The sequence below is a fragment of the Gossypium hirsutum genome, chromosome D02, assembly GCF_007990345.1.
Source record: "Gossypium hirsutum isolate 1008001.06 chromosome D02, Gossypium_hirsutum_v2.1, whole genome shotgun sequence".
NCBI classification, from domain to species: domain Eukaryota; kingdom Viridiplantae; phylum Streptophyta; class Magnoliopsida; order Malvales; family Malvaceae; genus Gossypium; species Gossypium hirsutum.
The window spans coordinates 4,772,746-4,796,773 of NC_053438.1; the positions used below are offsets into that span (position 1 = coordinate 4,772,746).

At 29.2% G+C, this 24,028-nt stretch overlaps 1 protein-coding gene and 1 long non-coding RNA gene across 6 annotated transcripts; both read left to right on the forward strand.

The window, feature by feature from the left end:
* Positions 1-15,649: 15,649 nt before the first annotated feature.
* Positions 15,650-17,241, forward strand: LOC107927664 (uncharacterized). 2 transcript variants are annotated; one of them, XR_005910060.1, is made up of 2 exons: positions 15,650-15,892; positions 16,424-17,241. It is a non-coding gene; the product is annotated as an uncharacterized lncRNA (long non-coding RNA). The 2 variants fall into 2 exon arrangements; XR_001692492.2 differs by having other exon boundaries at positions 16,439-17,241.
* A 1,963-nt stretch (positions 17,242-19,204) lies between these two features.
* LOC107927717 (uncharacterized) lies at positions 19,205-21,193 on the forward strand. 4 transcript variants are annotated; one of them, XM_041088121.1, is made up of 5 exons: positions 19,205-19,459; positions 19,719-19,753; positions 20,060-20,171; positions 20,345-20,436; positions 20,904-21,193. In XM_041088121.1, exons 1-4 carry the CDS (start codon positions 19,302-19,304, stop codon positions 20,370-20,372), a joined length of 333 nt encoding a protein of 110 aa, XP_040944055.1. In that variant the 5' UTR covers positions 19,205-19,301; the 3' UTR covers positions 20,373-20,436; positions 20,904-21,193. The 4 variants fall into 4 exon arrangements, 2 of the variants coding, with proteins under 2 accessions (XP_040944055.1, XP_040944056.1); XR_005910059.1 differs by lacking the exon at positions 19,719-19,753; XM_041088122.1 differs by lacking the exon at positions 20,345-20,436 and having other exon boundaries at positions 19,213-19,459.
* Positions 21,194-24,028: the final 2,835 nt, after the last annotated feature.

Below are 24,028 nucleotides of genomic sequence, written 5' to 3' on the forward strand. Positions count from 1 at the left end.
TTTGCCTCCAAACAGCTATATTTTCAATATGCAGTGTATTTTCCTTTTATGAATTTTTCCATCAATGTTCAAAAAAGGAAAACATAGTTTTTGCCTTCTTCTTCTTCTTTCTTTTAAGTTACTTTTATTAACCTCTTGGTAAATTAGATTAAGTGATAAAAAGTTTTATTTCCTTTACATAAAATCTCGGGTTAAAATCTTATAGATGGGAAAAATACTATTGGGGTTGAATGCGAGTACCAAACATCAAGGTGCCTTAGATTAAAAAAGAGAGAGTCAAGTTCAACCATATGCCATACGAGTATATTTGAAATTTTGAAATTTTAATTTTGACCCAAACGGTAGCAATTAAATTTGTTAGATAAAATTTTACTATTAATCTCATACTATGGATAAGTCATGGATTTAGAATCTATTCTCAAATTTCATTCCTGACTCAAAACAATAGCCGTTAAATCCACTAACTAAAACGACGTGACTTTTTGCATGTATTAAGTGAAAATAGAAAGATAACATGACATTACACATGTTTAAAATTTAATAAGTATAATTTTTTCTGGTACAAAGAAAGATTAAACCAAGGTAACCCTATAATAGATTACACTATATCAGGAAAATCATCATGCAGTACTTGAAGGATTTCATCCGGTGGTTGCTCGAATATATTTTTACCCAACAGTCTTGAGAATCCATCTTTGCCAATCTATCTGCTACCCTATTTCCTCTCCGAACGCATGTGTTAATCATATCATCCAATCTTGCTAAAGTAGGTCCTTAATGGTGAGGGCCACTGCTAAGCAATTCTGCTTCTCTCCAGTTACTTGAATTTCTTGAATAGCTTCTTTACTATCTATCTCAAGGATCACTTCCTTCATGCCAAGATTCCATACAATTTGGATCCCATCCAGAATAACCCACAGCTCCGCCATGGTCACCGAGCAACACCCAATATTCCTTGTGAACCCTGCAATCCTCCACCTGCAGCAATAATCCCAGAATTCTAAAAATTTTAAAATACATCTACCATTAAATCAGGATCGAATTTTTAAAATTCGAAAAATCGCAAAAACTGAAAATGAATAAATTAAAATGCAAAACACTAAACCCACAATTTATGTATTTATAAAAAAAATTACCCCTTTTATGCAAACGTCATCCTCGGTCTATGAAAGTTTTGAACATAAGTACATTTAATAATACCTCCATACAATGTGAAGGTCAAACAAAGTATATTATATTTTGGTACGTAAGTGTAGTATAGTAAACCCATGCATGCTTGCATGCTTATGCAATTAATTATAATTTAACCCCAAAATATTTGAGGTCATTAATTAAGATTGCCATTTGCTTTATAATTGAAGTGGCACAAATTAAATACATAAATAAATATTTTAACACACAAACACATAGTCCCACAAGTCAATACATTGATACTTGAACTCACCAAATATTAAAAATGAAAAACCATAATAATAATAATTAATAATAATAATAGTAATAATAATTGTAATAATAAAAATAATAAGTCCGTTGTTGTTACGGCGGAGACTTTTTCCACATATTGAGAGGACCAAAATGTCCCAACATTCTCCACGTGTAAAGTTTTTTAAATGAAAAAAAAAATTAAACGCAAATTTCTATTTTTTTTAACCCTGTTGATTAATTAATTATTACCACTACCTAATAAATAGTTACTAATATATTTTTTCTAATTTTGGTCAGATTTTGTCTTTAGTCCTTGTACTTGAAAAAAGTTTAAAATTTAGTCCCTCTACTTAAAGAGTTAAACTTCTTTAAAAACCTCCTATGTTAGCATCAATACACTTGTGTAATATTCATACCAACTTCGTAAGCAAATCATTATGAACTTAGTAAGCATCTATTATAGTTAGGGGCGAGCATTCGGTCGAGTTAAAAAATTTCGAGCTAGTCGAGTTGACAAATTCTATTTTAGCAACCGAACTTAATTTAAAATTTTCTCGAATCGAGTCAAAAAATTTCGAGTTACAAATTTTCGAGTCAATGTTGTGCTAACATGGACTGATTATTTAACTAGTAGATGAAGTACAAGATTATTTAACTACATAAGGTTGATGGGTAAACATTTAACAAAACGACGTAGTTTTACCTTTTCTTATTCGGATTTTCGGATAACTCAAACTGTATAATTCCTATTCAAGTTAAATCGAAAATTTTGACTTTTTTATTCGAGTTGATTCAAATAACTCAAACTATTTAATTCAAAATTTTAATTTTTTTATCAAGTTTCGACTCGAATCGGGTTTTGCTCACCCTTAATTATAATAGGTAAATTTTGTGCCAACAGTTGGACTAGAATGTTTCTTTTTTTGAAAAGAAGATTCAATTTTTAACTTTTAAAATAGGTTAAAATATGGTCTAAGTCCTTGTACTATTCACACATTTGAAATTTAATTTCTCTATTTTTCATATTTAAAAATACAAATCCAATTATTAACACCGTTAAATTCAGGTTCATTACAATTTACAAAATATTTTTTTATTACATAGCTACCAAGTGAGTATTTCTTCATTTCAGAATATCACACCAACACATTTAACAAAAGGATTTGGATGACATTAGCAACTGGATCTGCATTTTGAAACATGAAAAAGTAGAGGAACTAAATTATTAAAAATAAAAATAACAAGACTAAATCTTAAATGTTGTTGATATACAGGGACCGACGGAAAATTTGACCTTTAAAATTTTTAAATTTTAGTTAATAAAATAGTGAGAAAGAGGGGTTTTTCCCAAAGATGGGAAGGCAAAGTCAAAAAGGAGGTAAAACATGTTAGAAAAGCCCAAATTGGTTCAGTGGAAGTGACAAACAATATCCCAAGCATTAATGGCACATTGGCTTATATACATATATATACGTACATATTGGTACTACCTTGTTATGTTCTTTGACAATATGGCTTCTGCAACAATCTGAACTCAAATGAATAATGCCTGACATTTCCAGTTTATATCCCCCTAATAATTTTCCAGTTTTCTCTTATTTTCTTTAACTCAATAATGCTCCATTCCCAAATTTAGCAATGAAATTAAATTGCTTTTTTTTTCTTGTTTATCATTACTTTACATTTATAAAATTTTAAGTTTGGGTTTGGGTTTAGAAAAAAAAAGTATTTTTAGTGGAAATGATAAAAACAATTTTTTATTTTTCACGTATTTTTATTCTTTAAAAATTATTTTTAAATAAATTTAACCAAACTGGGGCGCGAATATGAAGGAGTAGTCAGGGGCCTTTTAGATGAAAATTTGCTATTTAAGTCTCTATAAGATTTAAATCGAATCTTAATTATGATAAAATTGCCTTAAAAAAGATGAAAATAATAAATTAATATGTTATAAAAGTATGTTTTAATCTCACAAAAATTTATTATTTGATTCGTCCATGTAACCAAACACATTTCCAAGAAAATAGAAACAAAAATGGTTTTTGCTTCCTAAAACTAGACGGAGCCTTATTTTCTCTATAAAAGTGGTATACAATAATTTTTTTGTCGGTAAAATCTCATAGTTAAAATATAATTAGGGATGTCAAATAATTCGAGTCTATTGAATTTCAACCTTACTTAACACTATAAGTTGGGGAGGAGTTATGGGTAGTTTTAACTATTGTGTCACAAATAGCAGATATGGTATTTCTATAATGAGATTAAGGGATATTCACCCATAGAATCTATCTAGGTTTGAGTTTGAGTTTTTATCAGAGCAAGTGGTATACCTTTATTTGAGTAGCTCATTTTAAACGTAGTGTGTGTGTATAGGGTATAAATATGTTCATATCGTGTGTGTGAGTACTAACCTTCTAATTATACACTACCAAAAAAAATATGCGAAGATAAAACTTAAATGTAATTTTAATATTGATTCCAATTATACATGAAAAGTAAGATAAAGGTAAGTGATTTTTTAAGGAGCGGAGTATATAACTGTATTAGTGATTAAGGGATATTCACCCATAGAACATTTATTTAAGTAGCTCCTTTTAAACGCAGTGTTAAATTATACATCGATAAAGACAGTAGGAATGATCGCAAAGCAATAAGAAAGAAAAATAAGAACACACATATTTCACGTGGAAAACCCTTATCAGTTATGCACAATTTTTAAAAGTTAAACGACCCGTCAAACCTTCGCCACCACTGATCCCCAATTTTACCTCTCTATTTTATTTATTTAACAAGTGAGTTGCCCATTGAACTATTTATTTCAATTATACACAAAAAGTAAGATAAAGGTAAGGGATTTTTTGGGGGGGGGGGTTGAGTGGTAAATCAAGGTTAAACATATGCAAACCCAAGTTTAGGCTTTTAAATTGAGTTTCCCAAAATTAAAGTGCATGTAAGCTTTACTTTATAATATTTTTTTCATTGTAATTAAATAATAATAGGAAAAAAGTTTGTATGTAGTTAAACATTGGTTTTCATTTGTCCCCATTCAAATATGTAATAGATTCTCCTCTTTATCCAAAACCCACTATATTTCTTTATTATTTCCCCCTTTGTTTTCTCTCTCTTAATCTCTCGAGCTCTTCCTCTAAATTAAAGTGAAGATTTGTTTCCTTAAAAAATAAAATATAATTTAGGTTTAATTACGGGTTTAGTCCCTTTACGGCGTTGAAAATGGAATTCAACCTGTTCGCTTTTATAATGTTATTAGTAAGTTCAAATTGATAAGACGTATAGATTTGTTTTAATCACATTAAGAACATTAGTTACTGGCGTAAATCCACAAGGCTTAGATCATAATTTCATGTCGTAATTTCAGTGGCAGCAACTGATAGTACTATCAATTTCAACCTCTTATGTCAACCTAAAATAAAAAAGATTAAATCTCGTATTTCAATACCACAGCCCACAGTTCAACCTTATTGAAGTTACTGAAATTTTAAACATGGCGTATGTTTAAATATAGTTCATTAAATCATGTTTTTTTTTTGTTCCGACACTTTTTGGTATTCAATGGTTATATTAGGTTTTGATTAAATTTAAAGTCAAGTTAGACTTGACTTCTACTTGTCGAGATAAAGCTCACACACAATAATTTTTTTCATCCACAAAACTCACACCCGAGACTTTATTTACCATTCAATCCATGTATATGTATATATCCCCTGTACTTGTATTTTCAAGAATTTAGTCCCTCTACTTTTTACATTTCAAAATCCAGGTCCAACTGCTAATACTATTATTTTGTTGTTAAAGTCAGGTTATTATAACTTATTTTTTTTAATTACACGTCACGGAACAAAATTAACAAAGTTAACAGATGGACCCGAATTTTGAGATCCGAAAAGTAGATAAACCGAATTCCCGGGAATACAAGTATAGGGACTAAATTCATAGTTTTCAAAAAGTACAGGGACTATAGGAACAGTTTAACCATATATAAAATATGCTGGCAAGCAGCCAATATCTCACATGTGGACCAACTTGTTCTAAAGTGGTTTTCACCTACCAATTTTATTTTTCTCTTTGGTAAGTGAGGGGTTGATTTTTTTTTTATTTTTTTTTCAAATTTTGAAACACAGCCGTTGTGCTCTTCACACCCCCACAAACAATTTCATTATTTTCTCCTAACCATGATATTTTTATGATAATGTCTTAATCATTGCTTTATTTTTTTATTATTTAAAAATAATAATATAATAAAAATAATTCAAAACAATCATAATGCTTTCCCTCTTTAGCTTGTTTTCCCCACTTTTCTCTGTCTTCGAATGATTAATAATTTAATTAATATGGTTAGTCCGATACTCTTCGTATATTTATAATTTATTTTTTATTTGTTTATGTAATAATTAAAATTCAAATGATAAGATCATTGAAAGATTCCTGTTAGATTACATTGTACGATATTTTTAAAATAAAAATTTGTTCATGCGGCTAACATTACATGCAAGGTATAGTTATAAATTTAGCTTCTAATTATAATTAGATATTTAATGTGACAACCCGTAACGTGTACCTGATTGCTGACGTGAATACCTTTTTTAATTTTTTTGAAGTAAACATGGACTACCACATAAGCTACCACGTTAATGCCGTTAATTTTCACAGTCCAACAAGCTTTTCCATTTTTTTAAAAAGCAATTTAGCTAAACTTCGAAAGTTGAGGACCAAAGTGATTCAAAAAAGAACCTATGGCCAAAGTGATAAATGGGGAAAACATTAGGGTCTAAATTTCTCATTATACCTAAGAAAAAAATCAAATTAATCATAATGCTTGTTTCCTCTCTTGGTTTGAATAATTAATAAACAAATAGATTAAGTACTCTAATGACGTTTGTTTAGGACAAAAAACTAGATGAGTGGGTGTTTTGTCTGTTTTGAAATTTGGTCGTAATTCATGTCCGTTTTACGATCCATTTTTAGAGTTTATGACTGTCCTTTCCAACAATATTATTTTCAAGATTCGAACTTAAGTCGTCTAGTAAAATATTTTTGGATTAAATTTTTTTTTTTGTAAATTTGGAGAATCTACAGAAATGCTAGCTTACATATGATTACGTGAAACATCTACAATAGAAGTAGTCGAGAGTCTCTAAATGATTTCATTGATTTTATAAAAATAAATATCGAGTGCACTTTTCTTCGTCTCTATTGTTTGTTTTTTTGTTTAAAAAAAATTTAATTAAAAAATTATCGTAGTTTTATAAATATTAAGGTTAAGTTATGATTAGATTTTGTCCTTGTTTTGTACTCAACTTGACCATTTTGTTTATATATTTTAATTTTGTACAATTTGGTCATACTATTATTATAATAATAATTATTATTAATGTTTTGTCTTGACCTATATTAACAATATCATTAAAAATCAACAAGTGTTGGGCATAGTGATGAGGTTGATGGAAATATACTATTGCAAAACAAAACCGTTAGTACTGACAGGGAAAATAAACTAAGTGTAAACAAATAAAATAATCAGTGTGCTGTGGAAGAACCACTGGTTTAAAAGTAGATTCGTCCTGATTGGTGTAATCGTGTAGTGAATGTTGCCTCCCAAAGTTAACATAGAACTGTTGATTGCTTCTCTTGTGTAAAATGAGAAGAATGTCAGTTTTCTAAAATAGCAGAGAGGATTTTCCTCAACCGAAAATATTCTCTACAACAGTCAGAAGATTTTCCGCAACTGAAAATATTTTAAAAATATTTATTGCATTACCAACAAAGGTACGTTACACTCTTAAAAAGAGAATTTAGATTTGAAATTTGGAGACAACATTATTGAAAGGAGCAATCACAAACCCCAAAAGGACTAATCTTCGTTGATCGTAAAATTGACATGAAAGATAATTTTGAAACATTACAATGAGAAAAAAAAATGGGATTTAGGCAAAATATGCTTGGACTGACTTTTTACAATTTTATCACATTCAAATATTAAACATTATGCTAATTGAGCGCTCAATTGGTATCGGCATTGTTGTCAGTGTAAGAGAACATAGATTTTAGTGCATTAAATCGTATTATCCTCCACTTTAAAGATTGATGAGGGACTGTAGATAATTTTTATTTCCCTAATTTGGAAAATAATTGCTGATATTAATCCCTGCAAGTAAACAATTAGGCAACTCCAAAAATTGGTTGACAATTGTTCTTTTCAGCTTACACCATTTTCATATTCTAAAGACTAGATGCCACAGGCTTACTTTAGGGTCTCTATTTTGTCATAAATTATATAAGAAATTCTAACATTGTTGAATTTTTTTTTCTGTTTCTTTAAGATGGTGGTGTTTGTATATTTATATGATATAAGTATTGTTTATTGATATGACATACTAGATAAGTTTCATACATATAGACACGTATCTTGTTCTAGACCTAACATGTGTTTATACGGTCTTATACATGTGTAACCTCACAGGAAAACGAACTCGACCTACAAGCTCATTAGGTCCAGCCCAAACTTATTCGGGTTTTGGATTGATGACGGTAATTATCCTAACAAATGTGTATCTATATAAACAAGTTTTATATAAAATAGAAACTGTTTGGGGAAAGAGAAGTCATATTTGATCCATGAAAAGCACAAATCCGATCAAAATACTACATAGAATCATATATTACTTGAACCGGATTAAAACTTATTTAACCAGTAAAAAATGTGAGAAAACCAAAAAAAAATCTTTAAAAAAAATTTTAAAAAAAAATTCTATGTTTTAACCTATAATCCTTTACATTAATACTAAGATCATATAATTAAGGGGAAAGAAATCTTCTTTTATTAATTGAGTCAAAAGTTAAATCGGTCGGACCATTAATTTATCGGTTTGACTGATCGACTGGTTTGATTAAATAAATCATTAAAAAAATTTTGCTCAATTCAATCGACTCATACTGATTCCTAAATCAAATGATTTAATGACTTTCTTTAGACAAATTCTTGATTCGACTGATTGATCCAGTTCAGTTTGATTCAAACAATATTGCTAAGCGTGCACCAATGGTATACAGGTTGAGTGAACTTAGGCACACATAATTAGTTAGGGTTTTGAAAGGTTAAAGATAGATTAAAAAATAGGCTTAATTCACGGTTTAGCTCTTAAAGTATACCTATTTTCTACTTTCGTATCTAAACTTTTTTTGTCCCAATTTGGTACCTAAAGTATCAACTTTGATCTGGTTCGATCCTCACCCTGGGTATGGAGTAGCTTTAAAATTCGTGACTAGCATCTACCCCTTAATGGGTCTACAGAATGCAGAGAATTAATTACTGAACTCGCTCCAGTAAAAATTTGATAAATTAATAAATAAACAATTTGATTCCTATTAGATTAATTCAAATCCTTGGTTCTAAGTCATGAAATTTGTTGACCAAACAATCAACCCAACTTTAGTAGTTTGGTTTACGTTGAAAAAAGGAAAAGGAAAGAGGTGTGTTGTCAACTGTCAAAGTAAACCAAAGAGACAAAGAGGCATATTGATTTTGCTTTTAGGAACCGTTAAAAGGAGGAGGCTTGCAATATGGGGTAAGCACTAAGCACTTCAAAAAAAAAAAAAAAACCCCACAAACAAACAGTCTTTCAAAATGTTTATTTTGATGATGATGATGATGATGAATGGAACAGTTCCCATTTGTGGTTTTGTAATATGTTGACCACAGCTCATAATTCCTCACATGGTGTAGGGGACCCCATCATTGGTCAGGCCATTGTGGCTGCTGCAACCATTGGTCCCGCCGTCGAAAGTGAGCTTTTGTGGCACTGATATCCGTCACTCGTGCCATTTACTCACCAAAATCATCTTCTTTTGGAACATGCTTTTTAACTCGATTAGAAGCTTGGCATGCCCTATAGACAAAGTAAACTGCTTCATAAGACAACTAATGATAATACTACCTAAACTTTATTTTATTGCTGCAAGTTTTGAAATTTCAAACTCATTTTCATTACTTAACCTAAAGCAAGAGGTCTTTTTTTTTTCTTTTAAATTCAAATTCTGGGTGTGTTTGTTCAATCAACCGGTAATTAAATTTGGGTGTAATTATCTGTAATTATATTTGTTATCTGTTAGGTTAATCTAATTATTGGTTCTCACTGAATTAAGTGCAGTTTGAGCATCCCAATTACTTGATTGTTTGTTTATTTGGAGAGGGCTAAGAATTGGGGGAAATTTGCGATGTAATTAGTCATGATGAAAATTTTGAATTTTTTTTAATTTATATTCTTCTGTAATTATAATTTATATTATCGAATATGATATACAAAATTAAAATGTAATTACATTTTGTCAATAAAAAATACTTAGAAAATTAGAATTCCTAGTAAATTGTAGTTACTACTATATAAACACACCCTAAGAAAATAGAGAAATTATTTTATGAACCATTCTCACCGCATCATTCATGGTCTCTCTTCAATTATTTCATGACATTTCAACAGTTTTTTCATGTCATTGATACATAATTTTAATGTTTTTTTTACCCCGAACCCCAAACACTAAACCTAAATCCTAAACTTCAAACCCTAAACCTCAAACTCCAAACTTCAACTCTAAATCTAGAAGCTCAAACCTTGAACCTTGAAAACTGAGAATTCAAGGTTCAGGCTTCAAGATTTAGGTTCAAGTTTGGGGTTTAGGATTCGGGTTCAAGGTTAAGAATTATTGTATCTAATTGAATTGAGTGTAGTTTGAGCATCCAATTACTTATTTGTTTATTTGTTTTGAGAGGGCTAAGAATTGGGGGGAATTTGCGATGTAATTAGCCATGATGGATTTTTTTAATTTTTTAATTTATGTTCTTGTGTCATTACAATTTATATTATAAAATATGATATACAAAATTAAACTATAATTATATTTTGTCAACCAAAAACACCTAAAAAAATTAAATCTCCTTGTAAATTGTAGTTACTACCATACAAACACACCCTAAGAAGATGAGTGTAATTCATTGTATTATGAGAATATTCTGTATAAAAATTAAATAAGGTAAAAAGAAGCAATATAGCAATGAAATAGACTTATTCAAAGATCAAACTATCTATCCAATCTTTAAATTTTGAAAAAATAAATTTGGGTAAAAGAAAATGACATTTTAATTTGATTTGGGCCTTAGGTAGAAATTTTCAAACTCGAGTTCAACACATCTGACTTAAAATTTTGACAATTATATAAACAATTAATATATATTATCATATAATTATAAAAATTACTCAAAATTATATTAATTACCTACTAGAGTTTCATTTTAATTGAAAGTTGAATTTAATCTTAACTAGTATGATTTTCAGCCATGCATCGTTTTGGGTTAATTATTCTGCTAAATTTATCGGTGTGGTATTATAAAATCTAAAAAAATATTTACTCGATAATTATGTGACAAAAAATGACATTATAATGAATTTAAATTTAATAAAGAATTTTAACCATTATTATTTTTTGAACAATCTTATTATAGCTTCTGATCATATCTGCTTTATATATATATATAGAACTATCCATAATCTCTCTCCAACCCATAAATAGGAAGATAATGCGCTTCAGCGCACTTAAACTCACGTTCTTCTGCATTTACAACAATGTCCATCCCAAGTTTGTTGATAGCTCTTCTAAATAAATTTTTTTAATGGGTAAACTACATTTTTAGTCATTAAACTATGTATAAGTTTTTATGTTAATCACTTAATTAAAAAAAAGTTACAATTTGATTGTTGAACTATTCAAAAGGTTTCATTAAGTTACTGGGTTATTAAAATTGATGTAATATATAGCTTTTTCTATTTACATTACCTGTACCAATTGAAAGCTCTCTTTCCCCTTCTCTTTTACAGTGTAGTCTTTTTTTTCATGAAACAACTTTCAACACTATGAATCTACAAACCAAAATTGAAACAATTTTTTTCTCCGATCTTCAACACTAACCATCAAATTGACTTGGATGTAAGGTATGTTCTTCTACTTGTTGATGGGTTCTGATCCATTGTACTGGTCATTGAATCGTCATTTGAAGCTTGTTGGCGAAACTTTTTTTTAAAACTTAACAGCCTAATGACTTAGATAAAAACTTTTGAATAATTCAATGACTTAAAATGAAAATTTTAAACTGTTCAGTGACCAAATTATACATTTTTTTAATTAAATGACCAAAACAAAAACTTACCCCTAATTTAATTTCTTTTAGTTTTCATGTTTTTAGCTTTAGTAGTTTCAATTCTTAGCAGCTAAAGGACTACATTGGGTTGTATTTATGGGCTTCAAATAAGCCCAAAGGGAGTGTAACTTAAAACCCAAATTGGATGTGTAACTTATAGGCTTCAAATAAGCCACATGGATGATGGTAAAATCACAACATTTTAAAGGACATTTTCGTCTTTTTCTATGCTCCAACCTCTCTACCATGACACCAATTCAATGGGAAAATTATTGATAATATCCTTATATATACAAAATAAGTTATATATACTTATATTTAAATCTTTAACTGAGTTTATATCATAAGTCAATCGGGTGCTAACTTAATTTTAAACTTACTAAAATACTCTTTTACGTAGAACACGTAAGTTATATTGTTATAAAGGTGTTTTTGGGTTTTTATATTTTATATAAACTCAATAAAAACTCAATTATAGTAAGATTTAAACCCGTGACATGATAAATTTTAAACATTTAACTTTACTATTTCAACCCTGATTCATTTAGTTTTTATGTAAACTTTTAATAAATATATTTATCACTTATATTTTTTCTCAGTCACGTCGTAAATGTGTCGTAATCTAATATAATTAATTTGTATGTATTGATACACATTACAATTTACAAATTCAAGAAGAGGACGACCAGTGGCGAAGTTTAGTAGAAACTCACGGGACCATGGCCACCCTAAAATGGTAAATTTTAATGTAAGCCCGTTATAATTTATAACATTTTAAATTAATAATGGTAAAATTGTACTTTATCCCCCAAAAATAATAAAAATTTGATTTAACCCTTAAAAAATTATAAATACATAGGCTATTAAAATTATGAAATTACATTTTTACTATCATAAAAATATGCAATTTAATTTCGACCCCACCAATTTTTTTTTGACTCCGCCACTGAGGGCAACAATAAATTTAAATATTAATTTTTGACTTTCCAACAAAAATTCTTAACAATTATTTCCTTTTCAAGTTAGTTTTGTAGCCGTTACTAAAGTTAAAGTAAGCTTAGATTAAGTTTCTTTTGACCTTTTTCTCTCTAATTTTCTTTGTACTTTTTAGGGCTAAGTAGGCAGTTTTGATATTGACTTGCTTTGTATTGTAATTTTTTTTATATATAAAAAATAATTTTTTTATAATTTTTCTATTGAGAAGAGATCAGATCAAATAAGATTAACACGAACTAGCACAGAAATCTAAGCATTTTTTTTATTTTTCTCTAGATCAGAGATGAAACCGGAAAATTTGTTTAGGGAGGGCCAAAATTAAATTGTAACTTTTACGATAGCAAAAATTGTATTTTCATCATTTTAATAGCCTATATCTTTATAATTTTAAATGATTAAGTCAAATTTTTTATATTTTTAGGGGGGCCAGAGTGTAATTTTATATTTACTAATTTAAAATTTTAAATAGCCTAAATAAAATTTTATCCATTTTAGGAGGGGGTCGGAACCCTGCCAGTCCCCCTAGTTTTGCCTTTACTCCAGATTTCATTAAAAAAATCACAATATAAAATATTTGAATTTAATAAAAGAATTTAAATGGGATTAAAGTTAGATTTGAGGTTTTAAATTCAAAAAATAAAATAAAGGACTAAATTCTTTAAAATAAAAATAAAAGGACTAAATTATGAATATACTAAAAGTAAAACAACTCAAAGCATGTTTTAACTTTCTTTACATTACACTGAAATGGTAAACTCTAAAAGTGTAGTTATAATTAACCATATCTTTGCGGCCAATCGGATGGGATCACATTATTTAAAGCTAAAGTTAGTGCTAATCATGCTCATGCTTTTTTATCTTTAAAACTTTTTCTTCTTTAATTGTAATTATTAGACCCCAAATTCTTACCATATGGTAGTAGGTGATCCGTTGATAAACAGATAATAGTGGATTCAGTCTTAGATCGATTAGTATCGATATTATTGTCAGTGCAGGAGGACATGAATTCGAGTGCGCTGAAACGTATTATCTTTCTATTTAAGATATGGGAAGAGTCTATAGGTAATTTTAAGCATTGTATCAAACAGAGCAGATATGACAAGAACATAAAATGAGATTAATGTTAAAAAAAGTAGATAAATTTTTTTAAGAAGGGTCTAAAATGTAATGTAGATGTCCGACAATATAAAATTGTAAATAGAGGTGTTGATGTCAACTTGGGTTAAGTTTTTGGAACGAGTCCATGTATTGTATTAATATCATATATTAGTCATTCGAGTTCGAGTAACTCTATTCTTAAATAGGTTTAATAGACTAACAATGTAGTGATTAATTTGTAACTTTTTTGAATTAAGTGATTAAATTGTAAATTTATCCGTCCCTATTAGACTAATAATCAATTTATAACTTTTGAATAGTTTAATGACTAATACGTGAATTTAGCCGGAAATGATTAAACATGAACCGTTGGATTTCATTTATTGTTTTCATGTTTTGCCTTTCTTATTCATGCAGGTGGACGAGGGACGTGTTTCTTTTTTTTTTTTGTTTTTTCTACAAAAGGTGTTATAATCTACAATAATAATATGTGTGTATATATATATCATCTATATGTGTCGAATTTACAATTTTTTTTATTTTTTGATTTTTCTTTAAAAAAGTAATTATATGTGAATTTAATTTTTAAAAGTTTTTCCAGGTTCAGGTTTGGGTCTAATTGCATTGAAAACGATTTGTTTTAGGGTTTAAAAATTAATTTTATTTTTTGTATTTTATAATTAAAAATTTTAAAATATTTAATTTGCTGGCTCGGGCCGAACCTCGGCCCAAAATGGGTCAGATATACTAAGCAGAGCAGGCCACGGACCTTGTTGTGTACAGAACTAGGCTCTACGTAAGATAATGGCCTTTCATTTGTATTTTTTATTTTTAACAAAGGGATGATTCTATCTAAACTTGTCCATGCTCGGCTCTGAAGATGATCTAAGGCTTAGAAAATAAGTTTGAAAAAAAAAAGTCCGTTTTCTAAATGGGTTGGGCCTCAATAAGTTTTTTTGACATGGTCGGAATTTGCAAAACAAAAAAAAAACCACTGCTTTTTTTTCATTATTTTGTTATATCGCTACTATTTTAAAAGTATTTGCTTGCTAAGTTGTACTTATATTAGTGTTATATAAGTATATTTTTTTCCATTTGTTAGGAAACTTTTTTTTAATATTTTTAGTGCATGTGATGTATTATATATATTTTATAAAAAAATTTAATACGGGCAGGGCGAACCGGAAACAAGTTTTAGCATTTTTATTTGGATCGGGTTTGGGAAAAAATTTAGACCCATTTTTTAGTCCGAACCGAGCATGTACCTAAATTTTTACTTGGCCCGGCCCAAACTTGACCTATAGACAACTCTAATTTTATACCATATATTGATAAAATAATGATAAAAAAATAGACTAATAGCTAACTTTTGATGTGTGGTTCTTCAAAAGTCCATATCAATGTTCTATTCGAGAAGTTCCTCAATTCAAAGTTGAAGAAGTTTGCTTTCAAAAACACTATTTTCCTCTTGAAATTTAGGCTAATGGGACAATGATGAGATCAAGAGCTCACCAAATTCTTCAACTTTTTGTTTTTCTTAAAAGTATTTGCTCTAGCATACAAATATGGTGATATGATCTAAAAGAATTTTTAAATACAGAGAAAACTAAACATACCCTTCATTTACATGCTACATTCCATACCCTTCATTTACATGCAGCATGCCACTGTACCACTTTGAAGCCACCCAAAAGGACACCTTTCTTAGGGAGATCAATATATGCTAAACCCTTAAAGGAGACTTCTTACCTCAACCTTTTAGTTTACTTGAGACACAAGGCATGAGGTATAAGGTAATTCAGTGACCAGAAATGGGAGCAACGAAAGCTTCACCATAACTGTTCATAATATTAGGGCTGACAGGTGAGGGTGTAGCTTCCGATTTTACACGTGAAAAAGGGTTCGAATATGACACTGCACCAATGACCCAAAAATCTGATACGCATGATTTGCAAGTAAAAAAAATTCTATGAATAAAATAAACAATGTGGTGACATAGACTCAATGCTGCTTGTCTAAGCAAAACCTATGTTGTTGGGGGCTTGTCTTGTTGTTTAAAACCACATGACCCAACACACCTTCTTCTCCAAATGGGGTTGCTCTTGAAATCCCTCCTCTCCCCATTGAAGAAACTCTGGTTTCGTCTACATTCAGTTCAAAAAAAGAGTATGTATTCATCACCCATCACTGCATTTTCCATCTTTTCTTCTTATATATTTTTCATGCTTTTAAACTTGGCATTTTTTTTCATGGGATTGCTATGGGTAAAAATACCATGGAGGTCCCTATAGTAGGAGTAAGATTGCATTTTGCCCCCTCTACTAAAAAAAACAAAAAATTAGTCCCTATACGTTTAATCAAAGGGAAAATCGGTTCTTTTTGTTAAAATTTTCATTTATTTGTACTATTAAAAACCAACGTGGCTGACGGAATAATCAAACATTGACACGTAGCATGCCATGTGTACTCAATGTTCATGTATAGAAACCAGTTTTTAATAGCAGAGATGGATAGAAAGTTTTAATAGCAGGATCAATTTTCTCTTTGATTTAATGTATAAGGACTAATTTACCCATTTCCCCTAGTACAAGGACTTTTATGATACCAATTTCCGCACATTACTTGTTTCAATGCATCATGTTTAGTGATTGGTATATGACAAAAACAATCAGAATTTATCTTCTTATGTAAATATAGGTGTGCATATTTCAGGAAGAGGGATATACATTTTGTATGAGGATGTGAAATCATGCCCTTGTGAAGATGTGCATGTGTTATGGTCCATGTTGGTGGAATCAAATGCATCATCCATGCTGCCTGCCAAGCAATGAAACATTTCAGAGGCTATATATCCACTCTTTGTGTATATATATAACATATTTATGATGTTTTTATTTCTATGAAACAAGGCTTTTTTTTTCTTCTTGTTGTGAATATGTGCCAAATACACCAGAAATATATGAGTTAGTACTTTTTTAAAAAAAAAGAAAATTCTCTCTTTGTTTTATTTTTCTTAATACTTAAAATCCAATTTAATTTCCTGAATCCCAAAATTTCATTTGGGGGAAGTGAATGGTGGGTTCTTTTCTTTACTTAAAAATTTGGCCTTTTTTTATATGGTTGCTTTGTCACTTTCAGAAGTTGGGGGAATGGGCAGTTTATTGCTTGCTTTTCATATCTTTCAAGAAGTTGACTAGGGAAATTGCTTTTGAATAGATGTGAGAACCTACTTGCTTCTTTTCATGCCTTCATTTACACTTCAATAAATATTTGGTGAGTACAACTACACCAAACCTCAAGATGTAGGCTCAAAATATCATAGGAGTAACCTCGTTTATGTATCCTAGTGTATAAGTCAATTGTAAACTTCATCATGAATAAATTGTGCATATAATTTAGGGATGGTAATGGAGCGGAGCAAGGTCGGGGTGGATATCGTTAAATCCACCCATAGTTGGCACACTCTGCTCCACCACCCGCATCGCTCTATTATCAATATATAATCTTGAAAGTCACTACCACCTCTATGGATGTTAGATGCATATACTACAAAAATGATAAAATGCTTATATATAAAATTATTAAATATTAAACTAAAAATAATATAAAATAATATGGGTGGGCTTAAAATAGACTCGGATTAACCATTTACAAATATGGACAGGCATGAGCAAAATTTTAAACCCATATTTTGGGTCAGGTCGAGCTTGACCAAGCATAATGTATGTTAATGTAATGCTGAAGTTCGACTCGGCCTGATCCATGAACACCTTTAATCATAACTAATGATGCAACAGTAGATTATAACAAAGAAGTGAAACAATAAAAAATAGTAAAAGTACATCATAAGAGGAGACAAGATAATTTACATAATTCGATTACTAAGCCTACATTTATAGGGTCTTACCTAAAGATAAATCTACCATACAAATTTTCGGAGTGCGACACTTGATAACAACATAGCTACTCTAGTTCCGTAAAAATAACTTCAACCTTAATATCATACGATTTGCATCCATTCACTTTCAAATTAAATTCAATATCTTAAAAATTGAAAAAAAAATTATGCAATCAAATGTTCTTTAAAACAAACTAATTTGTGCTTACTTCAATCTTCGCATAAAACATGTAGGACATAACACCCTCTTCATAAGCAAGTAAAACAAGTTGGTCATATATCCAAAATATCCTCTAGATAATATCCATATATTTTAATCTCTTTATTTTCAAATACAAGATCATGATTAGTATAAGTAGACCTATTCATGAGTCGGGTTACCTGCTCAGACCCAAAGGTCTGCTTGAAATTTGAGAGGGTTGGGCAAAAATATTATGTTCGAAAAATGGGCTTCGGCAAAAAAATTAGACCCGTTTAAAATATGGGTTGGGCTCGGATTTGAACATTTAAGGCACGAGCCTGGCCCTGACTCGGCCTGTTTTAAGTTTATAATACTTTATATTATGTTATTTTTTATATATTATGTAATTTAGAACACATTAAAAAAATAAATCTATACTACATATACGATACTACTCTAATATAAACATTTAAATAATGTTAAGATGAATATATAAAAAAATTAAAAAAATTGTATAAAATTATTAAAATAAAATAAAATAAATATTTTTTAAAAAATTAAAAAAAAATATACGAGGGCCTAAAATGAGCTTGGATTAGTTTTTTGCAAATATGAGTGGGTTTATACAAAATTTTAGGCCTAAATTTCGAGTTGAGCCGGACTTGGACAAACATAAAATATATTAGTATTATACTTAGACCAAGTTCGACCCAACTCATGAGCACGTCTAAACACAAATAAAGAAAGTAAATAACACTATAAGGAATCTAAGAATACATGATTCCCACTTTAAAAAATATATATGAGTTTCCCCCTACAAGTAAACCTAATATTTCTTGCATAATCTTGAAATAAATAACAATTAATAAAATATTACAAGTAAAAACATTCAATTTGTAATAAAAATGACACTTGCAAAATCATGTCATTTTATAACTGGTAAACTATAAAAATGGTCACTTTTATTTATCTCAAATTACATTTTAGTTATTTAGGTTTAAAATGTTACGTTTTAGTCACTTACATTATCATTTTGTTACGAAGTGGTCACTCTACCGTTACCTCCCTAACGGCAATCCTACATGGTAGTCTAAATAGATTTTAAATGCCAACTTAGATGTTCAGTTGCTGAGATAAAAATAAGTTTTTAATTAAATAAATTTAATTTGGACTACCACGTAGGACATCCAATTTAACATTTAAAACCCATTTGGTCTGTCACGTAGAACCGCCGTCAGGGAGGTAACGAAGCTTAACTGTAAAGTGACCACTTCGTAACAAAACGGTAACATAAATAACTAAAACATAACATTTCAAACATAAGTAACTAATATATAATGTAAAGTAAACAAAACTGACTAAGGGTCTGTTTGATTGTAGTATTTCATTTTCTGGAAAATTTTTTCCCTCTTTTACGGTGTTTGATTGACCAAAGGAATTGATTTTCTGGAAAAGCAACTTCAAAACACGGGAAAATCTCCCCTTCTTTGCGTAAAATGTCTTACAGATTTTTTTTCCGTAAGACATTTTCCGAAAAACACAACTTCAACCTCTCATTTCCTTCTCATTTCATTTCCTCCTCATTTCCTCTCCGTCCATCAACGTCAGCCTCTCCTCCTCACCGGTGTGCTTCTTCTTCTTGGGTTATCAACAGGTTCTGTTCTTCTTTTCTCTGTCTATTATTTTTGTTGATCGTGATTTTTTTCTTAGGTGTGCCTTTCCTCCTTTTCTCTGCTGTTTTTCCTTCTCTATGTTTTATATTGAAGGATCTTGTTAATTTGTTGCAAAGGTGTCAAGCAAAATGCTTCTGCATGAATAGATTTTGGTCTTAGGTTTTCTAGATCTTCTTCCCTAATATGTTTAATCGTGTCCCTAATTTTAAACAATCTAATTAGCTTGCTAAAAAATTACAGCCTTGTTCGTCACCTCTTCTCGCGATTCATCGAAGGTAGATTTCTACTCACATTCTTGATTGGAAGCTCTAGGGTTTTCTGTTTTCTACTTTCTTGATCTTTTTTTTTCTTTGATTGAGTTTTTATTTCAGTTATTTTCTAATTTCAGTTTTGATTGTTAGAGGTTTCTGCATATTTGTTAGTATTTTATTTTTTATTTTGTTCAATTGCTGAGGTTCGACAAATGAAGTAGGATTGAACACAAGAGTAGGAACTTCATCTATCTACTGTTGTTTAAAGTTGTGCATTTTTTTCAATTGAAGTAATGAAAGTGACGTTGAATTCAATTATTCTGGCTGCAGGACTACAAGGAGGAACCAGATTATGGTCGCTATGTTGCTATTGTAGCATCGGCATCTTTGAGGGAGATGATAAAGCCCGGTGCATTGGCTATCATATCACCAATAGTAGTTGGTTCGTAACTGCTCTTTGCTGATTAGTATTTACTTTTGCAAATCATGGATTGGTTTGCTTATTTCTCGTTTTAAACGATCATTTTTTTCTCATATATTGTACATATATTGTACATATATTGTACTAATTCCTACAAACTGTATATTGATATACATTGTTGTATGGCAAAACAGGTCTGTAGATGATGATAAGTGCTTTTAGAACATGAAGCAGACATTTTGTCTATAGTGGAGATATATTTCACATTTTGGCTTTGTCTATAGTGGTAAACATGTAGCAAATATTTTCTTTTCGGGTAGCAACAAATTTATGCTTAATGCTTACCTGTTGTGGCAATTTCAACTCTCCTGTTTTAACCTCAAGAGTTACCTTTATTCAGGGAGTGCTATGGTTGTTACGCCTATGAGTAATACATGATATGTCATAAGAAATATTTTAAGTGCTAGAATGAATTCCACCTATTATTATATATACTAGATGGATGTTTCTGACATCTGAAATTGCTTATTGTAAATCAATGACTCTTTTAAGTTTAGAATTTGATGTATGAGGACTATCTTTTCGTATCTATGTTTCTTTTGTTGTTTAAGTTGCAATATAGATCTTTCTCTCTGAGACAGATACATACTCAAGGAGAGGTGTATGCACACATGCATGTAATTACATATTATTCTTGTTTACCACACTGTGTCTGTTCTTTACTTCCATAACCATGCTAATATATGTCTGCAGAGCATGATAGCTAGGAAAATCTTGGAACTTCAGCTCAGGAGGATTGGGGTTTTTGCAGCTGAAGAAACCATTAGCTCACATCCAAAGCTTGATAGAAGCTTTAGAATATGTGAATATTGCCATTTCGTATTCTAATAATTTGCTTTCAGTTGATATATATAAATTTGTTCAACTGCTTTCAATTGATATTAATTCTTAATGTATTGGTACTCAGTATATTGCACATATCTATTCAGTATAGGTGGTGTACTACTAATCATGCATTTGGGTAATATTATTAATTTCTAGTATTCATTGTGATTTCGAAGCTAATTTATAATTATTCAATCCTTGTTTTTTTGTTTTTTTAACACAATTACAAATAATTTATTTGATATTAGTTGTTTTCAATTTATAACGATCAATATTGTAGCTTATTAATTGAGTGTTATTATAAATAAATCATTGCAATATATGTAAAAATAATTTAAAATATAAAAATTTATTAATATATATTAATATATGTAAAAAACAACTTTTCCGAAAAATAATTTCAGGAAATCTGTCAAACAGCAGAAAATATTTTACACAGATTCAATCAAACACCGGAAAATATTTTCCAGTAAATCATTTTACAGAAAAGTAAAACACTTTCCAGAAATTATTTTACGAAAAATATTTTACTGCCAATCAAACAGACCCTAAATTTCCCATTAACAATTGCTCTAACATTGTAAGCAACACAACAAGTGTTCTAATAAACTCAAAAAGGTACCAGAAAAAACACATCGATACGGGTGCCAAGGTACAAATTTTTGCAATTTACTATTAAGCCCTTCATTTTAAAAAATTCTCATTAAGACCCTCAAATTTAATTTTTAATAATCACTAAATCTTCTATAGATTTTGAAATTTAACATTAAGTCTTGTATAAACCCCCTCAATTAAAAAAAAATCATTTAGATCATCAAAGTTCATTTTCAATAATCAACATTAAACCTTCTACATGTCTTGAAAATCATGATTAAGGCCTTCAAAATTTTTCAAGATTTTCATTAAAACCCTTAATGTTTTTTATAATTCTCATTAGATCCCAAACATAATCAACAATGAAACAATACTTAATCAATATTGAAAATCACTAGTTTCATCCACCATATAATAAATCAACATCGAATCAGTTCATCATATAATCCAATCCAATGATTTGTCATTTTCATCCAAATTGAAGAAAACTCTGCTGATAAACCCAAGCTCGACTTAGCCTTTTTTTAGTTTGTAATGTTTTATATTATATTATTTTTATATATTTTGTAATTTATAACACATGAAAAATTAAATCTATAATAGTATATATAGGGGTGAAGTCAGAATTTTTTTTAAGGGGAACTAAATTCTATATTTTTATGAAAGTTAAAATGTAATTTTTCCATTTAAAAAGTCTAAATGTTTATATTTTGTACAGGACTCCATCAAAATTTTATCATTTTTGGAGGTTAAAATATAATTTTACCTATAATAATTTAAACATTTTATAAATTACAACATGAAAAAAATCAAAATTTCCTATTTTAAGGCACCAGCTCCCCTGGCATCACCTTTGAATATACAATATCACTATAATGTAAACATTAAAAAATGACCATATACATGGGTGAGTCTGAAATGGGTTTTGAAAAAAATTTAGGCCTATATTTCAGGTCGAGCTAAGCTTAAACAAATATAAAGTATGTTAATACCATACTTAGACTCGACTTGACCCATGAATACTTCTATCGCAAATTATAGGAATTAAATTTTCAACTATGTATACACCCACTTAGACCTGTTCATGGGTCGGGCTACCCCCCAAAATTTGAGAGGGTTTGAATAAAAATATTAGGCACGAAAAATGAGTCTGGACAAAAAATTAGGCTATTTAAAATATGGCTGGACTTGGGCTTAAACATTCAAAGCCCAAGCCTGTTCCGACCGATTTTAAGTTTATAATACTTTATATTATGTTATTTTTATATATTATGTAATTTAGAACACATTTATAAAAAAAAACCTATACTAAATATATAATACTACTTTAATGGAAACATTAAAATAATGTTAAGATGATTGTATAAAAAATTTCAATAAATAAAAAATGTATAAAATTATTAAATATTAAAATAAAATAAAATAAAATAAATACTTTAAAAATATGGGCCAGCCTAAAATGAGTTTGAGTTAGTCATTTGCAAATATGGACGAGTTTGAGCAAAAGTTTAAGCTCATATTTTAAGTCGGGCCAAACTTGAACGAACATAAAATATATTAATATCATACCTAAACCTGGCATATGAATACGTCTACACTCACTAATATCAAGGTAGAGCCTAATATATTTATATGCTTTTATATACTTTTTCAATAGATCTTAGACACGAATCTCATTAAGAATTTAACCCATAAATAACAAAGAGAAACAATAAAAAAATATATCTTTTGAAAGATAGAATATTCATGTCATAACAAATCCAATAAAACCATATCTAGACTGCATTTTGTATAGTGCTATAAATCCAAAAATTTTCATACCATATTAGATTTCATTAGATGTTGAAACGGTCTGTTCGGTTATTAATCGAATCGGATTCGTATCAAATAAATTAATTGAATTGTATAACTTTTTAATTGTTAATCGAACTGAAATATTTAAAAAAAAATAATCGAACCGAAATTTATATATTTTTGTCTTTTGATTAAAACAATTATAAAACATATAAAAAATTACATTGAAATTAATTGAAATATATGTTTTTGTCTTGAAAGTTAATTGAATTAATCGAAATTTTATGTCTTGAAATTAACACATAATTGACATTATTAAATTTGGTTAATTCGATTAATTATCAAATTTCGAACTGAATTAACTGATAATCGAAATTTTAAAATATTGGCCGAACTAAATTCAACCACAAATTAAAACGTTTTCCATCCATTCATTTGATTTTAATTGAAATTTCTAAAAAAAGATAAAGCTTTGTAATATGGTACGAATTTAGGTACAAGACTTAATTCTCTCCATTAATTTTTTCCTTATAAAAGACAAAAAAATTGAACTTGAAAAGACAATTAATGAGTTAAATGGTGACATCAAATCCTTTGGGGTATAC

What these genes read in the sequence shown, in the direction of transcription:
- LOC107927717 (XM_041088121.1), top strand. Translation starts at nt 19,302, where the DNA reads ATGTCTTACAGATTTTTTTTCCGTAAGACATTTTCCGAAAAACACAAC. An exon ending in TCTTCTTGGGTTATCAACAG is followed by an intron (nt 19,460 to 19,718) that starts GTTCTGTTCTTC and finishes AAAAAATTACAG; the next exon opens with CCTTGTTCGTCACCTCTTCT. An exon ending in CTTCTCGCGATTCATCGAAG is followed by an intron (nt 19,754 to 20,059) that starts GTAGATTTCTAC and finishes TTCTGGCTGCAG; the next exon opens with GACTACAAGGAGGAACCAGA.